At 38.7% G+C, this 23,532-nt stretch overlaps 1 protein-coding gene across 2 annotated transcripts in view; it reads right to left on the bottom strand.

The window, feature by feature from the left end:
- The window catches only part of LOC130855523 (cytochrome b5 reductase 4), an 81,215-nt gene that overhangs the window by 42,341 nt on the left and 15,342 nt on the right, over positions 1 to 23,532 (bottom strand). For both annotated transcript variants that reach the window (XR_009054329.1, XM_057739253.1), the window contains exons 3-4: positions 11,692 to 11,792; positions 6,750 to 6,831 (exon numbers count right to left, since the gene is read on the bottom strand). Coding sequence is in view for 1 of the 2 variants with exons in the window: in XM_057739253.1 (XP_057595236.1) it covers positions 6,750 to 6,831; positions 11,692 to 11,792 (183 nt within the window). In the remaining variant the exon portion in view is untranslated. The remainder of the gene's footprint in view (positions 1 to 6,749; positions 6,832 to 11,691; positions 11,793 to 23,532) is intronic.

Here is a 23,532-nt window from a genome sequence, read left to right as displayed (position 1 = left end):
AGGGTGAGTCAAAAATTATCTGCACTCTGGCTGTAGGATATACAGAAATTTTAATATAACTGGAGTGCGGATAATTTTTGACTCACCCTCGCATTTATTCATAGCTACATACCCCATTTTCCTCTCTCACTCCAAAAGGCTGATGTCACATAACCATCAGATAGAAGCCCAGTCTTGTTACCAGGGATCTTAGTCACAAAGTCCAAAGTGTACCATTCCATGTTCCCTTTACTGCTTTGCCTGACCAGAAGACTCCCTAGTTCTCTACAATGTGTTGAATAACCATTTTGCTCTAGAAATTCTTCCTCATCGCTAAAGAGAACTCTTCATAACACAACTGAGGTCTGATTCTTGGTTTTGTTTCTGAAGTCATAAACTCATTGCTCAAATCCTATAAAATTTAATAATTTCTGTATTTCTGAACTTTCCCTTTTATTCTCCTTAATTTATCTTTGTAAATATCTTCTGAATTGTCTTCAAATTTTATAGATCTCTCAGACTTCAAGGCCCAGAATTACTCCTTATCCTAGAAAGAGTTTACTAGCAGAATTAAAATAAAGGTTTAACAGTTCAAACACATACTCTGAAAAATTTCAAAGTATATACTTACTTATTCCTGGTTAGTTTTTCTCCCCATTATGTAACTAATCACAGCAAATACTGCATTTTTAGAAGTTCATATTTTCTGTTTTTAAGGCTATACTTTCATTTTTTTATTCAATTCTCCAATTTATTAGTTATTTTCTACTCTTGTCCTATGCTCAGAAGGATTAACCACTCCTTCCTTATTTGGAATCACCTGTATCCAAATAGACACATGTTCCAAAATCATCTTTCTCTGAAAACAAAAACAAATATTAACCTAAACCAACCACCGGCCCAGTCACAACCTTACAGCAAGACGCACTTTCTGTGCTGGCCTGCATATGCCCCCCGACCAGGGACTTCTCACCCCCCATTTTTAATTACCTTTCCTTTATATCTTTCTGGCAGGAATCACTCAGCTAGGGGGACCTATAGCAGCAAAATCAAATGAAGGCAGCCTGAGTGAGAGAGCAAATCTGCTCAGCCCCGTAACATCCACTTCACCATGACACCCGCCCCTTTCTCTCCACTAGTGACTGTCTTGCTTCCCCCGTACTAGTTAGCCTCTGAGCTGGTGTTCTGTCCACTCACTGGAGCCCTGAACTGCCCGCATGTTACCAATGAGGAAACGGAAGCTCCTGGAAGAGGGAATTTTAACTCAACAGAAGCTGACCTCCCAGCTGGCAGCCAGCCCACCCAATTAGTGATGCCACTACTACCATCATATTTAAGGATAAAAAAACTAATTCATATACAAGGGTTTCTCCACGCCAGCACTAGGCACATTTGGGGCTGGGTGGTTCTTTGCTGTGGGAGTCTCTCCTGTGACTCGCAGGGTATTTAGAAGCACCCCGGACCTCTCATCTGCCCGCAGGAATGCCAGCAGCATCTAGTCGAGCTATGACAACCAAAGCATCTCCAGACACTGCCAAACGTCTGCTGGGGAGCAAACACAACCCAGGTTCAGAACCACTGGCATATACCAAAAGAAAATAAATTATGCAAAAAAGGATAACTTTAATGAGGTGATTCTCTGCCTTACAGAAGGAAGCACCCAGGATCTCTCTCAATGGTGGGCTTCTCCAATTAAATAACTATAGCCTTTAAGGAAGGTACATATACCTACAAGCCTCAGGATCTTCACTTTTAAACTGAGTGTGTTATTGGAACAGCTCTAAACCCCTCTTCCACCTCAAGAGTATTCTACTGATCTACGATTCTAAGTGCTTTACAGTCAGTAAGTGCTTGAGGAAACAGGTGTTTAAACCAAAAACATAAAGTATTAGAAAATGATAAAACAATGAGAAATTAAGAAGAAACGTTCCTGACACTGCACTATGCCATTAAAAATGTGACTATTTTACAGAATGGCCACCATCATTAAAAACTCTACAAGTAACAAATACTGGAGAGGCTATGGAGAAAAGGGAACCCTCCTGCACTGTTGGTGGGAATGTAAGTTGGTGCAGCCACTGTGGAAAACAGTATGGAGGTTCCTCAGAAAACTAAAAATAGAACTACCATATGATCCAGCAATCCCACTCCAGGGCATATATCTGGAAAAAACTCTAAGTCAAAAAGATACATGTCCCGCTATGTTCACAGCAGCACTATTCACAATAGCCAGGACATGGAAACAACCTAAATGTCCATCAAGAGATGAGTGGATAAAGAAGATGTGGTACATATATACAATGGACTATTACTCAGCCATAATAATGAAATAATGCCATTTATAGCAACATGGATGCAACTAGAGCTTATCATACTAAAGTAAGCCAGAAAGAGAAAGACTAATACCACATGATATCACTTATATGTGGAATCTAAAATATGACACAAATGAATCTATCTGTGAAACAGAAACAGACTCACAGAGAACAGACGGTGGTTGCCAAAGGGGAGGGGGTTGGGGAAGGGATGGAGTAGGAGTTTGGGGTTAGCAGATGTAAGCTTTTATATATAGAAGTGGATAAACAACAAGGTCCTACTGTATAGCACAGGGAACTATATTCAATATCCTATGATAAACCACAATGGAAAAGAATATTAAAAAAAAGAATGTGTATATTTAATATATATATATAACTAAATCACTTTTCTGTACAGCAGAAATTAACACATTGTAAATCAACTATATTTCAATAATATATATATATATATAATGTGACTATTTAAAAATATAACATATTAAAATTTCAAAAGTACAGTTACGGTCTGGAACAGTGCTGTCCAGAAAAAATATAATGCAAGCCACAAGCATAATTTAAAATTTTCTCATAACCACACTAACAATGTACAAAGAAACAAGTCAAATTAACTTTAATAATATATTTTTACTTAATACAATATATCCAGAATATTGTCATTTCAACATGGAATCGATGTAAAGTTATGAGATATTTTACATACTTTTTTTCATCCTAAGTCTTGAAATGCAGTATTTTAGGCTTGTAGCACATCTCAATTTGGAGAGCATTTTCATGCTCAATAGCCAGCCACATGTGGCCAGTGGCTATAATAATGACAGCAAAGGACTAAAAAAAGGGCAAAAAGAACATTTTTCACCTTTGCCAGAGAATGAAGCGTTCCACATAAATAAATAATCAGTAACTGAAGTTCACCTTTTCAAGCAAAGTTTCTCCTTTTATTCATTATTGATATCGTTCTAAAGCACAATACTTTTTAAACAAAGGATTATAAAAACCCCACTGATTCTTCTCTTGATAAGGACCTACTAGTATTAATGTTTTATATTCTGACACTGTTAGCTCTTTTGTGTTCTTCCCAGATATCACTCCTACACTAGAAGCCACGAGATAAATGGAAAACTGTGTTCCCAGAACTGCTCAGCTGGGGGGAGCTTACAAAATGCTACTTCTGGATCCTCCCTGCACTGGGGTCTGGCAGGGCTGCCCCACCTAAAAGATGGTGTCAGGGATCTTGTATTGAAAGAAGCCCATATATAAAACTGCTCTTCAGTATACATACATCATCCCCTGTTAACCCCCTGGAAATCCTCATGTCAGCAAGTCTCCACCCACTGTTTCCACTTCCTCTCTGTTTTCATCCTCTATTCCCATTTCATCTCTGTTTATACCTCTGTTCCCATTTCATCTAGAAGTTCCAATTGTAGAGTGAACACAGGCTCTAGTTTGCTATAGTTGGTTTACTGTCTGCTCCCTGTTGTTCCCGCGTAACTACTAATAGAGCTTCCATTCATTCGCAAATCTGCCCCAGTTTGGACAATTACAGGGTACCCCATCTAATAGTCTCCGTAAGTCTCAGGCCAGCAGACTTCAATGACCAGTCTCTGCCTACAGGTGAAAAGCATAGGAGCTACTGTTAAAACAACAATTCATTTCAATTATCATGAACATTCTTCATTTCTGACACAATAAACCTTTCTCTTTAGTTACTTTGTGCCTTTTATATGATCTACTCATTCTGGTCAGCCTGGAGTTCAGACTGTATCTTGCTGGATCTTAAATCTCTACTGTAACAAAAACCCGACCCATCTACTTGCCATCAACGCTTCCCTATAAAATTTTTGTCTGTGCTTCCTTAATGCCTTGCAAGTTCTCTCACATCACTACCTGCTACTGGCCCCATCTCAGCAAAACACTTATAACCCAAAAAAGGCCTTACAGTGAAACACAGATTCATAGCCATGCTCTCACATACCCTGTTCATAATAACGATAATACTTAATTTTTCCCAGAAACAGAGCCATGGTAAAACACATGCTGATAATTATCGGGATACAAAGGAATAGGAAATGTAAGCAGCCTCAGTATTACAGGAGCAGAGGAGCCACTACAACAATCACTTCTACTAACCCCACCATCTGTTGCTTCTAATGCATCATCAGGTGGTTAGCAAACATCATTTAATCCTCACAATGACACTGGGATGTTTCATTCTTAAACCCCCTTTCACTGCTGAGCAAAAACACTCAGATTTGTTAACTGATGCTGAAGATCACAACAGCTTATGAGTAGAGCTTGAGGCAGAGATGAGACCTGAAGCCATGTCCATCTCTATGAAACTTGTACTTTTTCTACAGATCGTGCAGCCTCAGGAACCAATCCCAGGGCTAGAGACAGTGTGAAAAAGGAAACATGTAATTTATGAATACACAGTATCTCAGAGTCCATTTCTCATTCTAGGTAAGAAATATGTTTGTACTTCCCTGAACCAGGTGGTGAGAAGGAGAGGGAACATTCATTACCGTTTAATTCTTTACCATTAGAATTTAGTCAGAAATCCTCAGTTTCCTCAACCCTTCTGATTGTGGTTTCAAAAATCTGTTTGTTTTTGTTCATCTTAACTACCTTTACTGCATCCTTGCTATGGAATGACTTTAGGGTGTCAGCTGTTTTCTCTCAGAACTTTCAAGATACTGCTCTATTGCTCGCTCTCCTGTTGATGTTCTAGCAAATTAGCTGTAACAGCTCATAAATTACACTAGTAAATTAGCTGTCAATTTACTAATCACTGGTTTGTTAGTAAATCTGTCTCTCTCTGGCTGTTTTTCATATCTTCTCATGGTGTTCTGCAATTTTACCCTGTATAGTCAAATGGATGGATTCCTTTTTATTTCTCTTGACTGGGACTTGCTGAACTTGCTAAATCTGAGATTTGTGATTTACCAACTCTGGACAAATCTCAGCCATTCAGATGTTGCCTCTTCCTCATTCTCACTACTACTTCCTTCTGGAAATCTGATTACAAGTGTTAGATCTTATTACTTTATTCTCTGAGTCTCTTGCATATTTTTCTATCATTTTGTTTCTGTGCACCACATTCTGCACAATTTCTGATGCTCAGTCTTGCAGTTCACTCAACTCTTCTACTATGTCTAAACTCTGACTATTCGTGCTATGCACTTTTTAATTTCACCAGCTCTATTTTTCATTTCTAGAAGTTCTATTTTTTTCAATTTTACACAATTCTTTCAGCAGTCTTTTTGCTTTACTCATGTTACCAATACATTCTTATTTTCCTAATCACTTCAAACATAATTATTTTTATTCCTAATTATTTTCATAAGTATTTGTATACAAAGTCCAGGGGCTGAAATTCTGCTTGTGTTTCTGCTGACTTGCTTCCTCAAGTGTTGTTTAATTTTTTACTGTATGCTAATAATTGGCGATGTGTACCTGTGGGAATTTTGAGGGTTTTAGGTTGAAAGTTTGTTCCACCATTAAAAATGTGTACGTAAATCTGCCAAACAGCCCGGGAAACCAGTAACGGAGATGATTTTATTTCTGGGTTCGAGATTTCTAAGACCACATAGGTGGTATATATTTGAATTTCCACCTCTTCTGTGGGAAAGACTGGTTACAAATTCTCCAAGGAGATTCCTCTTTCCTCTCCTCCCTCACCTCATAAACAAGGTCAAGGCAGACTATCCTGACATTTTCCTTTGCTGTTGGACAGATTTTTTTTTCAAGCCCTCCCATTTCACTGATCATACAGACTACTCCACAGGCAGGGATCTCAGCTCCAACTCCCTGCCTTTACAGACCCAAGGTCCGGTCTCCCTCTTCCTATGTGACCATTAAAATTCCCGTGTGGCTTTGACCAGGGGTCGAACCTGGGCTCCCTGCACGGGGAGCATGGAGACTTAACCACTGGACCACCAGGGAAGTCCCAAGAAGTAAGTTTTTTTTTAAAGTACTTTAAAATGAGTTTCTATGGTAAAGAGTCAAGGAGTGGGAAGGCTCAAGGCAAATGGGAGACAAAGCTGAGAGGGAAAATTTCACTGTATAACTTTTTATCTTTTCTGATTTTTGAGTCATGTGAATACAATCACACACTCAAAAAATTAAATTTTAGGAAACCAGTCTAAAAGTCAACTCACCAAGTGTTCGAGCTACTCTATGTAACGCGAGAATAAAAGATTAATGAAGACTAAGTTCTTTCACTTCTATTATGCTTATTCCCCCTATGATCATTCTCTCAAAACATGTCAAATTTTTAAGGTAAAGTCATTGTTTCACCCTAAAGAACTAAAGCAAAATCTTTATAGTGGCTAGACCAGGAGGCCAGTGAAATGAGAACAATTTAGAGATTTACTGAAATCCATTTGCTGAAATCCACTTAAAGGACAGTCCATGTGTATCACATATCAATGCCAGGTTAGCCCTGGCTCCACGTACCTTTAGGAAGAGCAGGTTTAATGGCCATCCTGCCAACCAGGCATTCTTTCAGCATGGATTCATAGTTGACCCAACGATGAACCTGGTGTGGGAGGAAAATAACAGAAAAGCAACATGACCCTAACTCCATGAGATGCATTAATTTTCTTCTGATCAAAACTAAACACTCTCACACTGCTCTGAAAAACTAAGAAGCAGAGTCAATTAGCCAACAAGGGAGTGACAGAACAGGAGCATATACAGGGATTGTTTAGAACGATGTTCTCAATGTGTTGTCTACAGACCTCTGGAGGTTCCTGACGCCCTTGCAGATACCCACGAGGTCTCAGTTTCATAATAATAATAAGATGTCACTTGCCTTTTTCACTATATTGACATTTGCAATAATGTTGAAACAGCAATGGTGGATAAAACAGTTTGCATCTTAGCACAAATCAAGGCACTGGTCTCAATCATTATATTCTTTACCACCATAGACCCAGGAGCAGGGAGGCAGTTGGTTTCATTTAAGAATATCCTTCATGAAGTAGAAAAAACAATCTTCTTAAAGCTCAACCCTTGGTTACAGGTCTTTTTTATATGCTGTGTGACAAAATGGGAAATTCTCAAAAACACTTCTGCTGCTAAGTAAGATGGTTGCCCTGAGGAAAAACACTTAGGCAACTGTTTGATTTGCATATTAAACTGTGTTTTTTCTTGAAAGGCTGTTTATACATAAAAGAAAAAGAATGACCTTTAAACTAGTTACTCAGACTTGTGTATCTGATAGACATTTTCTTCTAAATGAACAAAGTGAGACTGTCACTTCAAGGAAAACAACTGACAGTATTTGTTGCCAGAATTACTAGTGGGAATTAAATTTAAACAACCTTTCTTGAGAGCACCTTCTCGATAACACACTAAAAGCCTTAAAATATGCAGCTCTTCCACTCAGTAATTCAGGAATTTATCTGAGAAAATATTTGCACATACACAAAGATTCAGGCACCAGGATACTCATCATAGAACTAATTATACTAGCAAATTATTGGGAACAAGCTAAAAGTCCAATTATAAAAGACCAGTAAAGGAAAGTCATAATATATTATTCAAAAAAATGTTATATAACCACTAAAATAATCAGGTCAAATAATACTGATACCAGAATTTTTAAGTATGTTCCTGAGTAAATAAGTACACACTAAAACTGCAAATATGTAAAAAACACATATGTAATTATCAATGGACACTCACTAATTAATATAAATTGAAACTTTATTCACCGAATATGTATGGAGCATCCAGTAAAGTATAAAGCAACACCTATGGGGCTATGGAGTTGGGTAGAATTTCATCAGATAGATGAAGGAGAAAGATACCCAAGGAAGCAAAAGTATGGGGTTTGCCAATCATGGAACTGATCATTTGCTCAAAGCAAGATGCATGTTGAGAATATTTGCCTTGATATATTATTTTTAGGCCCTCAAACACCAGCCTAATGACTTCAAATCTATTACACTGTCAATGGTGAGCCTCTCAGACTTGTCGGGCAAGGTGCTAGGATGACTGTCTTTAAGAATACTATTCTACCTGTCATGTTATCTAAATTGGTACTGAAGGTAAAGATATCAGGACAGTATTAAAATATTAGGGCTAGAGAGGGTGATGATGACCTGACCTAAGGTAGCGGGAAGAGAGAAAAGGTGCAATGATTAAAGACAGCATCACAGGATTTCACCAGTGACTGGACATTGAGGCACACTTGTTACCAAGACTGTTGCCCCAGAATCATACCCCTGCCCCTCCCTCAAATGGAAACTAACTGCCCTTACCTGAGTTTCAGGCCCAAATACAAAAGGAGGAAGCTGCTCTTAAGGAAACTGTGAAAGAACTGCTTAGAACCAACTGGTTAGAACCAACATGGCAGAAGACCTGACCTCTAGTGGACCTTGAGCCTCCTTATGCGATCACGGCAATGCATCAGCTAAACGACACGCCCACCAGCACCATGACAGCTGCCAGCTGCCATGACAACAACCAGAGGAGCCCAAAAAAGGACTGAAAAGGAGTGTGGCCTCAGTTCTGGGTCCAAAGCACACCCTGTTCTCGGATAAGTCATGAATATTCCTCCCACTCTTTACTCAATTCCCTCCGTTTTACCTCACCCTTCCTATGTACATGGTGTCTCAGCCTGAATAGGGCTGAGAAGTTGATCTTGCTTCTCCATTCTTTGGCCACTGAATAAAGCTTGTGCTGTTCCAGTCCCACCACTGGTTATGTTATTGGCTGTGCAAACCTGGGTAGAAAAAGAACCTCCCTGGCTGAGACAAGGGGCTCTCAGCCTCGGCTAAAGCCCTAGCACAGGTCAGGGGACCACTTCAATAACACAATGAGAGAAGGCAGAGATTACTCAACTGGTTTCAAGTTCCCATTTCCAGAAACAGGAAACACAGTAGAAAGAAAAAGAAAAAAAAAAAGGAAGAAGATGACAATATTATTTGAGGGCACACTGAGTTCAAGTGCCAAGAGGTTATCAAATCGCCCATCAGGCAACTGGAAATACAAAACAAGAAGTCAGAAGTGAGATCAAAACTAGAGACAGAAGTCTGACAATAAAGAGATTACTTAATATTCTTTGTACAGCTCAGATACTAGATACTAAAGGTATAAGAAGCTTCACCACTGTTTCTAGACTATAAAGTTGTTTACTTCTGTGGTGAGTAAAAGTCATAAATAAACATCACGGGTCTTATTAAAGCCAAGGGGAAAGCAGCAATCTGGTAACTAAAGTGTGGACAAAGAATGCAGCCTTCATTTTAGTAATCAAAGCGTGATGCAGCCAAAAAGCCATCAGCCACTGCAGCCGCCTCCTATGGTGCACCCTAAGGGGAATTCAGGATGGAGAAAAAGAGGATACTGGCCCTAGAGAGTTAAGGTGAATATCAAAGGAGTAATTTCAGTAAGCCCAGACCCTTGCATCTTCCCATACACAGAAAAGCACTAAAATTATTAACTTGAGATGTCTGCTTTTTGTGATCAGTAGTAATCTTTTGATGTTCAAGTACATATTTTCCCCAGCAAAATCTCCTATATATCCTGGTTTCTCCCTTACCTCTTTGGAACAGTTTCTCAGAGCTATCTGAGGGGCCGTTTCCGGACTATAGTCCTCAGTAATGCCTCAAATAAAACAACTCTCAGCTTTTAGGTTGTGCATTTTTTTTATTTTGGTCAACAAAAGTATTGTTGAAACTGCTAAAGAACTTAACAATATCGCAGTTCTTGTGACTTCCCAAAAACAAGCTTATTTCAAGGTCCACATAGTTGCCCAACACTAAGAAATACAAACAGGACTAGACGTTACTGGAAATTCTTCTTGCAGAAGAGTACATTCAGCATCAAGAGGTTACAGGTGCCAACTAAAAACTGGCACCTGCCATCTGCCTTTTCAAGGATGAAGTCACTGGCCACTGCAGCCACTGACCTTCAACACCCGCTGAAAGAAGTGCAGGGTGGAGATCAGGAATGAGGCACTCTGTGCTCTGGGAAAAAATGGCAGAACAGGCCTTCAGAGAGTCAGATATCTTCAGGAGATGACTTCATGAGCCCAAATTCCTGCATCTTCTCGTAACCAGAAAAGCACTAAGATCATTAACGGGGACATCTGCAAGCCTCTGGCAAAATGTGTGCTTCACTGCATGTCCCCCCTTCACTAAAATCATATAAATACTGACCTTCCCCTCTGCCTCTTGGGAGCAGTTTCTCAGAGCTATCTGACGCTGTCTCCCAGGCTACAGTCCTCATTTCGCCCCAAATAAATCTTAACTCACAACTCTCACACTGTGCATTTTCTTTCAGTTGACACAGGATAGATAAAAGTATGGTAGACAAGTTTTCTGGCAAATGATCCCAAACTTTTGTATTTGGCTTGCATTGCTAGCCAATAACAAATACCACATGACAATGGGAACTTAAATCAGCAATAAGAACCTCCCAAGGAGAATCCTATTATCACCAATGGGCAAAAATGACTTTTGTCCAACCCAGGAAAAACATTAACAGCTAATGAGATTTGGTTATTTCAGCAGATGCATGTAAGTACATTAAAATACAAAATAAATTATATCTCTGGCACCTGGGTGAAAAAATAAATCCTAAAATGGATGAGAAGATAAGAGGAACAGAAGTCAAGTTTCATTCATTCAGAAGGCAACTCTAAACATAACCCAATTTGATTCAGGTATCTCAACTGGTAAAAACCCAGTACTACAACATGGTTAATCATTGCTAAAATACAAAATAAAGCATTTGTGAGACAAAGGCAAATTTCTATTCTTCTTAAGATAGTTGTTTCAAAATAACCGTTCAGCCAATTGATAGTAATTATCATATTCTACATGATTTTTAAATAGTATAAGAGCGAATCATTTTTAATAAATGTAAGAGGGAAAGCGACTAAATATCTTTTGACCCGTACTACAGAATCTCTGCTATCACTCTGGGAAAAATATGTTTTCTATTCATTAATGACCTTTCTACCTCATATGCAGACTTAGTATAGCAAGACAGGCTGATTATGTAACAATCCCCAAATGAGAAAAGACTAAGAGTCAAGAAGCTACCTGACTTGTTACTTCCTCTAGTGGTCACTGCCTCCCGTAAGTCAACCATCACCATTATCAGAATTGACTGAAACTGAGTAAACAGTTGCCAGCAGAGGAGGCAGCAAACACTTAAGAGTAGACTCCTGGGTACAGATTTGAGAGCAACTCTAAAATGTTAGTAAAATAATTCAAAGGCAAATTAAATGAACAGTTGTTACTTACAAGCATCTCCCCACACTTCAAAATTCAAGCCAACACCTCTGAAATGTATGCCACTATTTTCTTTCTTTCTACCACTGTCACACTACTGAACCTAACAGTACTCTTCCAGTGTGATAGAATGATGACTTTCGGCACCTTACCTGATCAAAAAGGTCAGTACCATCCGATCCTGCTGCTCTCATAAGTTCGTCTTCTCCACCAGGATGATACTCCATATATGGGCTGACATTATAAACAAACCCTACATCAAATAAGGAGAAATAACACCTTAAATGAACTTCTTAAACACTGTACAAATTAGAAACAGAAGTTTCAATACATTTTTCCAAATACATCTCATTTAACAAACCATTATTTAGAGATTGAGACTGTTTGAGATTTCAGCTAACAAGTTCGCCTGCCAGTTTCATGGGTCCTGACAGAAAACATGAGTCTCCCAGGTTAGAAACAAAGGATATTTTAGTGCTTCCATCAGTAGCAGTAACTAGAATAACAGCAACAGCATGAGTTCCCTGAACCGCAATTCCCATACAGCTATGTGAAGAGGGCCAGATAATACCTGTACACTCAAGGTGCTGCATGACACAAAAGGAACCTTGAGGTTAGGAAGCTTGAATCTTTTATAATGGGCAGTAAATACACCTGCTCTTTGTTCTGGAGGGAGACACGATCTCTCTTATACTGGACAGTAAGCAAAGCTGTCCTTTGCTCTAGAGGGAGACACTAGCTCTACCATCTAAGGTTGTTCACCACACAAACAATCCCTAAAAAAGAACGACAACAGCCAGTGCCTCTGCTTGCAAGATGTGCAGATGTGCAAAAGACCTAACAGAGAACTGCCTCCAATGCAAAGAAATAATGAAACACCACATATAATGTTTAAAAGTTCTCTCTCCCCCGGTCCCTCTCCCCCCACCTCTCTCTCTCATACTACCACTCCATCATCCTCTATTGCCCTGGCAGGAGAATGTGATGAAAAAGAATGGAGCTGTCACCCATACGTTGATCATCTCAGCAAAGGCTGAGTGATAGTGACTGGGCCACCGAGGCACGCTCTGTGCAAGCATGCACGATTCTCTTCTGCAGTGGCCCAGGGAACCAAGGTTATTGTTTAGATCTTAATAATCCTGTCATCATCCCCAATATTAATTTTATCTGTGCATATATTTAACTATGTTTTCATCTTTTAAGAAGGAAGAATAGGGGACAACAAATATAGGTGAATAGATCAATGAACAGCCTTTCCAAGGAAATGAATTCCTTTTTAATCCTTCATGTGTAGTAAACTAGAGAGCAGACAAATCCAGCCCTCAAGATACCTCAAGAGTGCAAGGACAACCGGTTTTCTTACATCCAGGACTATTCCTTCTTTATGTAATGACTTCAGATCATTTAATAACCTCAGATCATTTACAATGTTCATCCTATAAAATAATCTTGGAAGAAAATAAGTTGAATTTCAGACCCAAGAAAGATACTGTTGTTTTTCCACCAGTTTAATTTTGGAAAATAACCAAGCAGTCCAGTTTTCTTTATAAAACTGCTTAAAGGCAATTTACAAAAAGAAGTAAATTCATACAATCTCTTTTTCAGTGGTCCTCCAAAAAAGTCACGAAAAGAAAAAAACAAAAAAACAAAAAAAAACCCAGCAGAGTTCCCTCATCTCTCCTTCCGCATACACCTTTCCCCACCAGATTTATAAGGATTTTTTTAAAGCTCTTTATTGGAATATAACTGCTTTACACTCTTATACCAGCTTTGAGGTACACCAAAGTGAATCAGCTGTATTTATACATATATCCCCATATCCCCTCCCTCCCGCGACTCCCTCCCGCTCTCCCTGTCCTGGCCCTCTAAGGCATCACCCATCATCAAGTTGATCTCCCTTTGTTATACAGCAACTTCCCACTAGCTATCTATTTTACAGTTGGTAGTGTATATATGTCTATGCTACTCTCTCACTTCATCCCAGCTTCCCCTTCGCCCTCCGCCCCCCCAACCCTGTATCCTCCTGTCCATTCTGTGCATCTGCATCCTCCTTATTCTTGCCCTGTCACTGGGTTCATCAGTACCATTTTTTTTTTTTTTAAGATTCTGTATATATGAGTTAGCATACAGTATTTGTTTTTTTCTTTCTGGCTTACTTCACTCTGTATGACAGACTCTAAGTCTATCTACCTCATTATATATAGCTCCATCTCATTTAGAAGGAATTTTTGCTATTGTTTGATGCTCCAAAATCCACAAACCACAAATGTTTAAAGCAATGATTAGGATCAGAATTACTCCCGATAGGCTTTTAAAGATGGAGAATGCGTTCCAAACAAAAGAATTCCAAACCTTCTCTGCAACCAAACCTTGACTCGAGTTCTAGAGTTTCTCAGGAACATAAAATCACATGATCATCTAACCTTCTGTGAGGGAATCCCATGTATTTCAGCCACCAGCAGGAAGATGACCAGGCAGCTTAACAACTATCCCTGATCACCAGAGAAATCCTGACACATCCCAGAGGCGTTCTCTGCTGCCTCCCAATCCTTTAGATCCACCCCTGTCCTCTCATGATCTCACCCTCCTTCCTGATGGACCAGGATCACTCTGGCCCTGAGGAATTCCCCATCCTCTTCAAATAGACAAAATGAGGAACGCCTATAAAATCCCTCACTATAAGGAATTAAGACTGTTAGTGTCTCAGCCCAAGAAATGTTAGATCCAACCACACTTGGCAATGTTAGTAATTTGCTAAATGTGAGACTTTAAACCCAGCCCCAAGATGCAACAGGTGCGTTTCCTCTGGTCCAGAGGCTCGCTCTTCCCTCTTTTTCTTCCTTCCTCTTATCTCCTTCCTTTTTGCCTTTTCAAAAACGTTTCCTAACAACTAAAACGTGCACCTCTGATTGTGGATGAAGAAAACAATCGCAAAGAACCTACCTTTATGCTTTTCCGTCATGCTTTACTGTATTCTATTTGCATTACACACGGTTTTTGGACAGTTTCTAGCCTCCTATGAGTTCTCACCACCTGATTTTTAGCAACTAATTTAGCAACTTTCCAAATTTTGCAATGATACAATTAACTTCTCAAAGCTCTAACTGCTCAGGTTTGGCAGATTTGCACAATTGATTGCCCATTAAATATAAACAAATAGTATTTATGGACCCACAGATATAATCTCAATTTGATGCTAAGCTATTAATAAATTCTGCAAAACCTAAATGTTAATAATGACATTAAGAACAAAAATGGGCAGGAAAGGATTCATGAAACAATCCTGAATGGTGCAAAAGTGGGCTGAGACCAAGATCCTCTGGTCACAGCCCAACTGCTGCTTTTAGATCATTTACGTGGATGACTTCCAGTGGTAGAAGGGGACTAGGGAGCATACCTATCTACCTACCTATCTATCCTCTCCTTTGTGCTTATATTTTATTTTTTGTATTTTGTTTTTTTAACTCTAACCAGGAGTACATACAAGAAAAGGACTGAGTACTGTGAAGAAAAGCAACTTAATTTCACAATATATACATATACCAAATCATGATGTTATATACCATAAACTTATACAATGTTATAGGTCAATTATATCTCAATGAAACTAGGGGGAAGAAAAGAGGTAGAGGAGCAAGTTGCTAAAACTAAAATACAGCAGTCCTATTAGAAACATATACTCTAGGGTTTAAATACCGATATAACATTTTACCATGCCCTAGCAATATGCAGAGGCACATTTTATAGCTAATTCACCCTAGCAGAGCTGCAGTGCAAATTGAAAGCACACAGAACAACAGCTACACTGAGCTCTTTCGGCAATGTACTGGTAGTACCTGTTCTAATACTTTCAACTAAATTATCTTATTTCTGTTATATGTCTGAAACTCTGAGTTCTCCAATAAGTTCTTTGAATAAAAGTTAGCCACTTCAAAATTACCAATTCAATCACAGAATGACAGAGTCTTAAAACAGAGAATTCTTCAGGCAATTTTTAAGTCTGATCTCTTATCCAGTATAGGATTCACCCCTACAGGATGTATAGACAGCATCTACACACAGCATATAGGATCATCCAGCATCTGCTTGAACAGTACCAATGTCTAGTTTAAAACTGCTTGTTTAGGAGCTTAGTTCAAGGATCAGGATCATTTCAGGTATAACCTAAAACTAATGTTGCCATTTTACACGCAAGGAACTCTTCCATCTTGGCAAAAGCTGCCTCTGGTTTTTCACATATATTTATACTTGCTGTAATTTAAACCCCAACTGCTACTGATAAAGACAATGGGTAACAACACATTAACTTTAAGTTTGTGTAAGGTTGTGTGTACAAATTTTAAAAACCCACACCAAAACGTGTAAAAGAAAATACACCCACTGCCTCACCTAGCTAACAATGTCACTACCCGTGTGCTCCTGAACTTCCCAGCAGCTAGGCCAAAAGGGATACTAGTTACAGTAGTCTCATTATCTGATCTTAAGAGGTATTAAAAGGAAACAACAAACAAACTCATTAGTTCTTTAAAGGGGAGTTGAGTTTTTCACATTGATATCGCAAAGAATTATGAATCCCTATATAGGGGCCATGGACCACAGAACAGATATTACAATTTAACAACATGCAGAAACATTCTTCAGGCAGCATTCCTCCCATCCTCCCCAGACCCAGGTAACCACAAAGGTACTTTCTGTGTCTTCAGACTTACCTATTTTGGGCATTTCACATAAATAGAATCACACAATGCGTGGTCTTTTGTGTTTGCCTTCTGTCACTCAGTATTCTATTTTCAAGGTTCCTCCATGGTGTTGCATGTATCAGTACTTCATTCCTTTTTACAGCTGAATAATATTCCATACATGGATGGACCACATTTTACTTATCCATCCATCAGTTCAGGGACATTCAGGTTGTTTCCACTTTTCAGCTATTATGAATAATGCTGCTACAAACATGAATTTGTGCATGTCTTTGCATGGGCATATACTTGTATTTCTCTTGAGTATATACCTAGGAGTGAATTTCCTGGGTCATATAGCAATCTATCGATATGTTTAACCTTTTGAGGAACTGCCAGACACTGTTTTCCATTCTCTGCAGCAAAGTGTGAAGGTTCTAATTCCAGAGAGCTCTATTTTTAGTCACTACTTCAACTCCCCTTAGAGAGGAAAAGCCTTCTGCCACCTACAGAACCTGAATCACACCTCATATTTCAGATAACTGAGCTCAGAAATGGATTGCAGCATGCTCCAAACTATTCTCAACTCCCAGCTCTGCATGACACAGCACAATGTAAGACTTAAGTGGACATTTTGTATCTACGAATCTATCTCCCAGGTGAGGCTCCCACAATTTTTCAGGTTAGGTAACCATATATGTGAACCCTAACAGCCCACCAGTAAGGAGGGAACTGCATCACATAGTTCAGGCCACATACCCACTAATTAACAAATTTTCACTTTTTATTGCTGGTTGTTGTTCTACTTTGTAAGTCAGAGTTTCAAAGTATGGTCCAGGAGCTCCTGCAGAGCTCAAGACTCTTTCGGTGGTTTAAGGCCAAAACTTTTTCATAGTACCTTTTTAAAAATCTCATTCTTTCACAAGTGTGTAAGATTAAACACAGAAGGGGATATGAGAATACAGTTGTCATCTATTAAGCCACACATGAAAGATATTTGCCAACACGTAAAACAATGCCACTTTCTCACTATGTTTTGTTTTGGAAAATATAGTTATTTTTCATGAAAATATTATTATTTATAACATATAGTGAATTTATTTTTATTTTTAAATTAAATTTTAAAATCCTTTCAATTTCTCAATTTTAATTTCTGACGGGTAGACATCAATAGATAGGACCATCATAAACAAAACCTCTTAGGGGTCGTCAATAATGCTCAAAGGAGTAAAGGGATCTTAAAAGCAAAAAGTTTGAGAACTACTGCTATAAGTAAAAGTGGTATTTTTATAATTAGCTTTTAAAATAATTTTTGTTTGAAAATTCAAACACAAATGTAACTGAAAAGCCCCCATGTTACATTCATTCAACAAAAATTTACTTAATGTCTATCACGTGTGTACAAAGTATTATGCTACTATACTGTAGGATTCCTATTTATTTCACTAACCACCACTGTTCATTTTGTTGGCTCTAAAACAAATGAAGGAAAAAGCTGTGTTCACATGGTAAAATCGTGGCATATTTCACTGTACTCGAATGCACAGATCCATTTTTGCAAGTACTGGGACTACTTTGCCATCTTGTGCTCAGTAAAGAAACTGCACATTATTTTCATTATTTTATTTCTGACGTTTACCTAGTTCTAACAACTGCTGAGACGGGGGTGTTAAAATATGCAACAATGGTTATGGATTTGAATTTTCTTTCAATTCTATTAATGTTTGCTTCATGTATTTTGAAGCTTTGTTATCGGGCATAAACAGTCTTCCTAATGACCCTTTCAACACTGTAAAGGGTCTTTATCTCTAGTAAGATTCTTGGTCTTTGTCTGGTAATAGTTTTTATCTGATATTAATATAGTCCTATCTTATTATACTCACTGTTGTTTTGTTGTGTTTTGTTTTGTTTTGTTGGCCGTGCCACGCAGTTTGTAGGCTTTTAGTTCCCTGATCAGGGACTGAATCTGGGCCCACAGCAGTGAACGCGCCAAGTCCTAACCACTGGACCACCAGGGAATTCCCTATATTTACTGTTTAGATAGTGTACTTCTTCCTACACATTCACTTTCAACCTGTATCTTTATATTTAAAGTGCATCTCGCACAGAGATCATGTACTTAGGTCTTGATACACATACTCACAGAAAATCTCTATCTATCAATTAGAATAACTAGTCCAATTACACTTTAATTACTGATATGATTGAATTTAGAGCTACCATCTTATTAGTCTCCCTCCCCAGCCCCAAGTTTTCTTTTTTTTTCCCCCCTCCAAGTCTTCTGTTTGTGTCTCTTTTCGTCTTTCCCTGACTTCTTCTGGGCTAACCAATTTTCTTTTTTAGAATTTTATTTTATCTATTGGTTTTTTAGTATACCTCTCTGCATTACATTTTAAGTGACCGTTCTCGGGATTACAAAATATATCCCTAAGTTTAACCAGTTTACTTCAGTTAATGCTGCACCCCTTCACATGTAATATAAGAACTGTTTACTACCCCTCCATCCCTGATCCTTTATGTAGTAACCCCACATTACAATGTTTTAGTTGTTGCTTTAAAAAGTCACGTATTTTAATTTTAAAAGATAAGAGGAATAAAAAAGTAATCCTATCTCTTTCCTCATACATTTACTATTTTCTAAAGACCTGAGTTTCCATCTGGTATCATTACCCTTTAACCTGATGAATTTCCTTTAGAGCTCCTTATAGCATAGGTCTGCTGATACTAAATTAGTAATTTTTGTTTACCCAAAAAAGTACTTATTTCATCTGCATCCTTAAAGTATCTTTAATGATATAGAATTCAGAGTTGATGGTGTAATTTTTTTTCTCTTTAGCAGTCTTTTTTATAGCGTCCAGGTGTTTTTCATCTGGCTGTTTCCAAGATTTTCTCTTTATCTTTGGCTTTCGGCAGTCTGAATATAATGTGCCCCTATGTGATTTTCTTTGTATTGATCATGTGTGGATTTGCTAAGCTTTTGAACTGACAATTTTATGTCTTTCACCAAATTTGGAAAAGTTTTGGCCAATATCTCTTCAAATATTTTTCTGTTTCACTCTCCCATTCCTCTCTTTCTGGAATTCCAAATAAACATATATTAGACATTTTTATTTTATCCCAGAGGTCCCTGGGCCTCCATTCATTTTACTTCAGGTCATTTTCCTCTCTGTTCTACAGACTGGATAATTTCTATTAACCTATCTGCAAGTTCACTAAACTTCCTTTTGTTAGGTCCAATCTGCTATTAAGCCCATTTCGTAAAATGTTTTATTTCATATATTGTATTTCTCAGTTCTACATTCCCATTTTTAACAGTCTCCTATTTGTTCATTCATTATGAACAGTGATGCGATTTCATATTTGTTCCTTCATTATATATCTATATTCCTCTACTTCCTTGACTATTGCTGTACTAGGTGCTTTAAAATCCTTGTGAACTAAATTCAACATCTGGATCATCTCAGGGTCAATCTCTAACAGTTGCCTTCTCTCTTGAGCATGCCTAGAAATTCTGGCCATTATAAATAATATGTTGTAGAAACTGTGGATTCTGTTACATTCCTCCAAAGAGTACTGATTGTTTTCATAGGCAATTAACTTGACTGGCCTCAAACTCCAAACTCTAGTTTCCCTTTGAGGGAATGAAAACTAAAACCTCTGTTCAATCCTCTTAGCCTTAGTTAGGTGACCCAGAGTTTGTCCATATGCAAGATTTAGAGAGTTTTATATCCCTCTCCGGATCTCTTTTTCTAGATTTTCTTCGTCATTTGTCAGTTAGTACAAATGCCCCAAATTCTGTCATCTAGTTCCTCATGCCAAGACTGGGAGCTTTAGCTACCCTTCACAGTACCAACTTGCATGACCTCAAGTTAAATGCCATAAGAAATGGCAATTCACCCAGTGACAGTTCCTTCTTCTAAATATAGATGACCCTTACCCTCCAGTTTCTGTCTGCCTTTGGTATTCACCAGTGGTTTTAGACAGCTGTTTTTTTTTAATATGTTGTCCTCAGTTTACAGTTGGTACTGGCTGTAGTGTTACTCCAAAAGGAGTTAATCAGCTATAACCAAAAACAGAACTCTACATATTACATATTATTTTAGAAAACTAGCCAATTACCTTGCTAATTTCAATGGAGACAAATGGAAAAGAAATGAATAGAAGATAAATGGATTTTATAATGATTTAAAGTAAATGTGGCCCTGGTATTTAAGAATAATATAATAAATAGAATGTAGGCTTGCAAGGTGTTGGATAATACAGTATCTTAGGATGAAAAGCATTAATTTGTCTCTCACACTCCTGAAATCTTTCTAACGTCTACAAAGAATAAATAAGACATAAAACCACAGAGACACAGAAATCAGAAGAGGAGATGACAGCAATAAAGTTTTGGAAGACTGAGAGCCAAATGACAAGCAGCAATTTACTTAGCAGAGTAAAGACAGGTGAAATAAGGCCTATGTGTAAATTGGAGGGGAACCTATAAAAAAGCCAATATATGTGCAACAGGACCCACAAAAGGTGCAGTAATCAGAGACTGCAGGTAGTTGTGAAAGTGAGGGCACCGGAGGGTCTAAATTCAATATAAACAGCAGTATGACGCTTAAATCCCCTCCGCATCTCACACAACCAAATAATAAGCCCCTTCCCCAACCCACAAGAAATGGAGGTTTACTCTCTAGAGACAATGAACCGGAGAGACATTACACTCAGAGAAACAGCACAGTGAGTGGAGGAGGGGCTTGAACTAAAAATAAGAAGTAAAAGTCTACACGTCAAAACATTAAGATCCGCCTCCTACCACCCACTGCAGCAGAACATTTATTTGCAGATGACTGGAAGACTGCAGCCTAAAAGAAAAGACTTACATGTAGTGGGGATCCCTGCCACTGCCCCCAATCAATTCATAAAAAATGTTCTGCCCATACACATGGAACTTCCATTCAGCTTTCTGTGTCACCATGCTCACCATGAAGGGGCAGAACATTTGACAAAAGCCTCTAAAATCAAGAGTATCTTAAGTACTTATTAAATTGTCAAGCTCTGGTGCACAGTTTTCAAGAGGGAAAAAAAAAAAAAAGACTAGAAATGAGACTAGCGCTACTTCAGAGAAATTAGAACCAAGTAGCAACTGTCCTGGATATAACTTAGAGCTTCATACTGCACCAACCAACTTCAAGGATGGCCAGTCCAATTAACAAAAGAGCTAAAAGAATCTGGTCTGAATGCCACAGTTTGCCCAGGAAAATTTAAATGGAATGTTATAAAGGCCTCCAAGCACTTCAGAAGGTCGACTGGCCATAATTATCAAAGGAGGTCATCTTATGTGACATTATTAGTATTAGGAAAAAGCGCCCTGACATTTAACTAAACGGAAACTGACCAGTAAAAGCATTAAAAATTAACCACCAGTCTGAGCAGTCACACTCTGAGTATTTTGAAAAAAGTCCACAAACTTCTGGAAACAATAATGACCAAAACGTTATTAGCAATAGCCACATTACTATTCTTAAACTGTATTTACAACTTACATCAATATTAAACAAGGTACCCTCTCTCTTAAAGATTGATTTTCCTACCTCACTCTCCTCTTTCCTATTCCATGGGATCATTTCCCTCTGTCTGCCTATGCATTAGGGCTACCAATGCCAGCTACCAGCACTGAACTGCCTTGCTATTAGTTACCTGGAAAAAAAAAAGCCAAATACGTCCTTATGCTTTGGGTTATTTCCTATTTTCCAAAACAAGGCAGCTGCCAAGATTAATTAAGATATAATGATGAACTTAAGAAGTAGAAAGCCACAACAAAAAACTTCTCCCACCCTCTGCAAAAAGAACAAGCCAGATAACCCGTAAAAACCATAAGATTTTGAGCTCATCAATAAGGTGAGATGGTAAGGCAACCAAATATCTAAATACCACAGTGACAAGCCCCTTTGAGGAAATGGGACACATGAACCATTTCACCTTTGACAGAGCACAGCAAAAAGATATGCTGCTATAAAACAACTGAAATTTTTTACAACCTCTTTTAGGGCCAGGTGTACACTAGTGACAATTTAGAACACTGAGAGCCTCAGACACAAGGGGATTCTGCACCCACTCAATTCTTTTTGCACAATCTTGCATATCATGAGACGCTCAAGAGAAACACTGTGGGCAGGGCAGACATGAGAAAGGCCCACAGATGCTCCAGGTGTGTACTATCTGCTCTAAGACTTGAGGGTAGAGGAGGAGTACCAAGAAAAGGCCATCTATACTGTGAGCCTGCAGGAGCACAAGGTGGTGATCAGCTACTGCTGGGGAAGGAGCAAGAAATTCACCTAGGTCGCAGATCAACCTTGACACGTGGCAAAAGCAGTCTGTTGCTGGGAAGGATAGTAAAGCCTCCCACCCCTGAGTCCCTGCACCGAAATCAGGCAAAGGTTAGCCGCTATTGGCAAGAGTAGGAGACACATCCTCCTTCACTCTGCACTGACAAAATGTATGCTAAACACTAGAGGAGGGCCAGAGAGGCCACTCAGCCCAGACTCTACGCTGATACGAAAGAGACGTCTTCAGGCACTGGAAGACAGGCCGGGAGATTGCTCACACCCCATGCCCTCTGCCCTGTCCTCCTCCTCCTCCTCCCCTACAATATAGGGCAAAGCTCAGCTGCCACGGGCAAGAAATCTGCCTGCATTCTAAACCCTGCACTGAGGAAGAGGCAGTGGGGAAGTGACAGAATCACCGAGAAAGCTCAGCCTTTGGGGCTCAGATAACGGGACTTGCCTAAGACTGAGGCTGAAACAGGAAAACTGCAAAACCCCTTCTACCACCACAAGTCTTACATCAAATAACAAGTAAGAGCCGCCTGCCACTGGGAGAGGGGCAGGAGCACGGTGAGACACCATACACAAGTATATAGGACAAGCTGTCAGCTAAGAACAGTAGACTAGGAACAATGAAAAAATCCTCCAACACTAAAGGCCCCACATCAAATACAAGGTAGCAGTAACCCACTGTTGGAGGAATCTGAAGTCAGTGGTACACAAGTGGTAACAATAACAACCACCTCAAACCCTGTTCAACTACTAACTAGACTGACTCAACCTAATAGCCAGAAAAAGTATACATTTCTGAGTGTAAATATCTCAGATTCTACCGTTCATCTATATTCAATATATAACAATTAAAAAATTTTAAGACACATTTTTCAAAATGATAAAACCCACTGTCAAAAGAGAAAAACAGCAATATAACCACACTTAGAGATGGTGCAAATATTGGAACTTATCAGACAGAGACATTAAAATAACTCTAATTAATACA

The sequence above is a fragment of the Hippopotamus amphibius genome, chromosome 6 (assembly GCF_030028045.1).
Source record: "Hippopotamus amphibius kiboko isolate mHipAmp2 chromosome 6, mHipAmp2.hap2, whole genome shotgun sequence".
NCBI lineage: Eukaryota > Metazoa > Chordata > Mammalia > Artiodactyla > Hippopotamidae > Hippopotamus > Hippopotamus amphibius.
The sequence above is the reverse complement of the archived record's forward strand: the minus strand, read 5'-3'. Positions and strand labels throughout refer to the sequence as shown.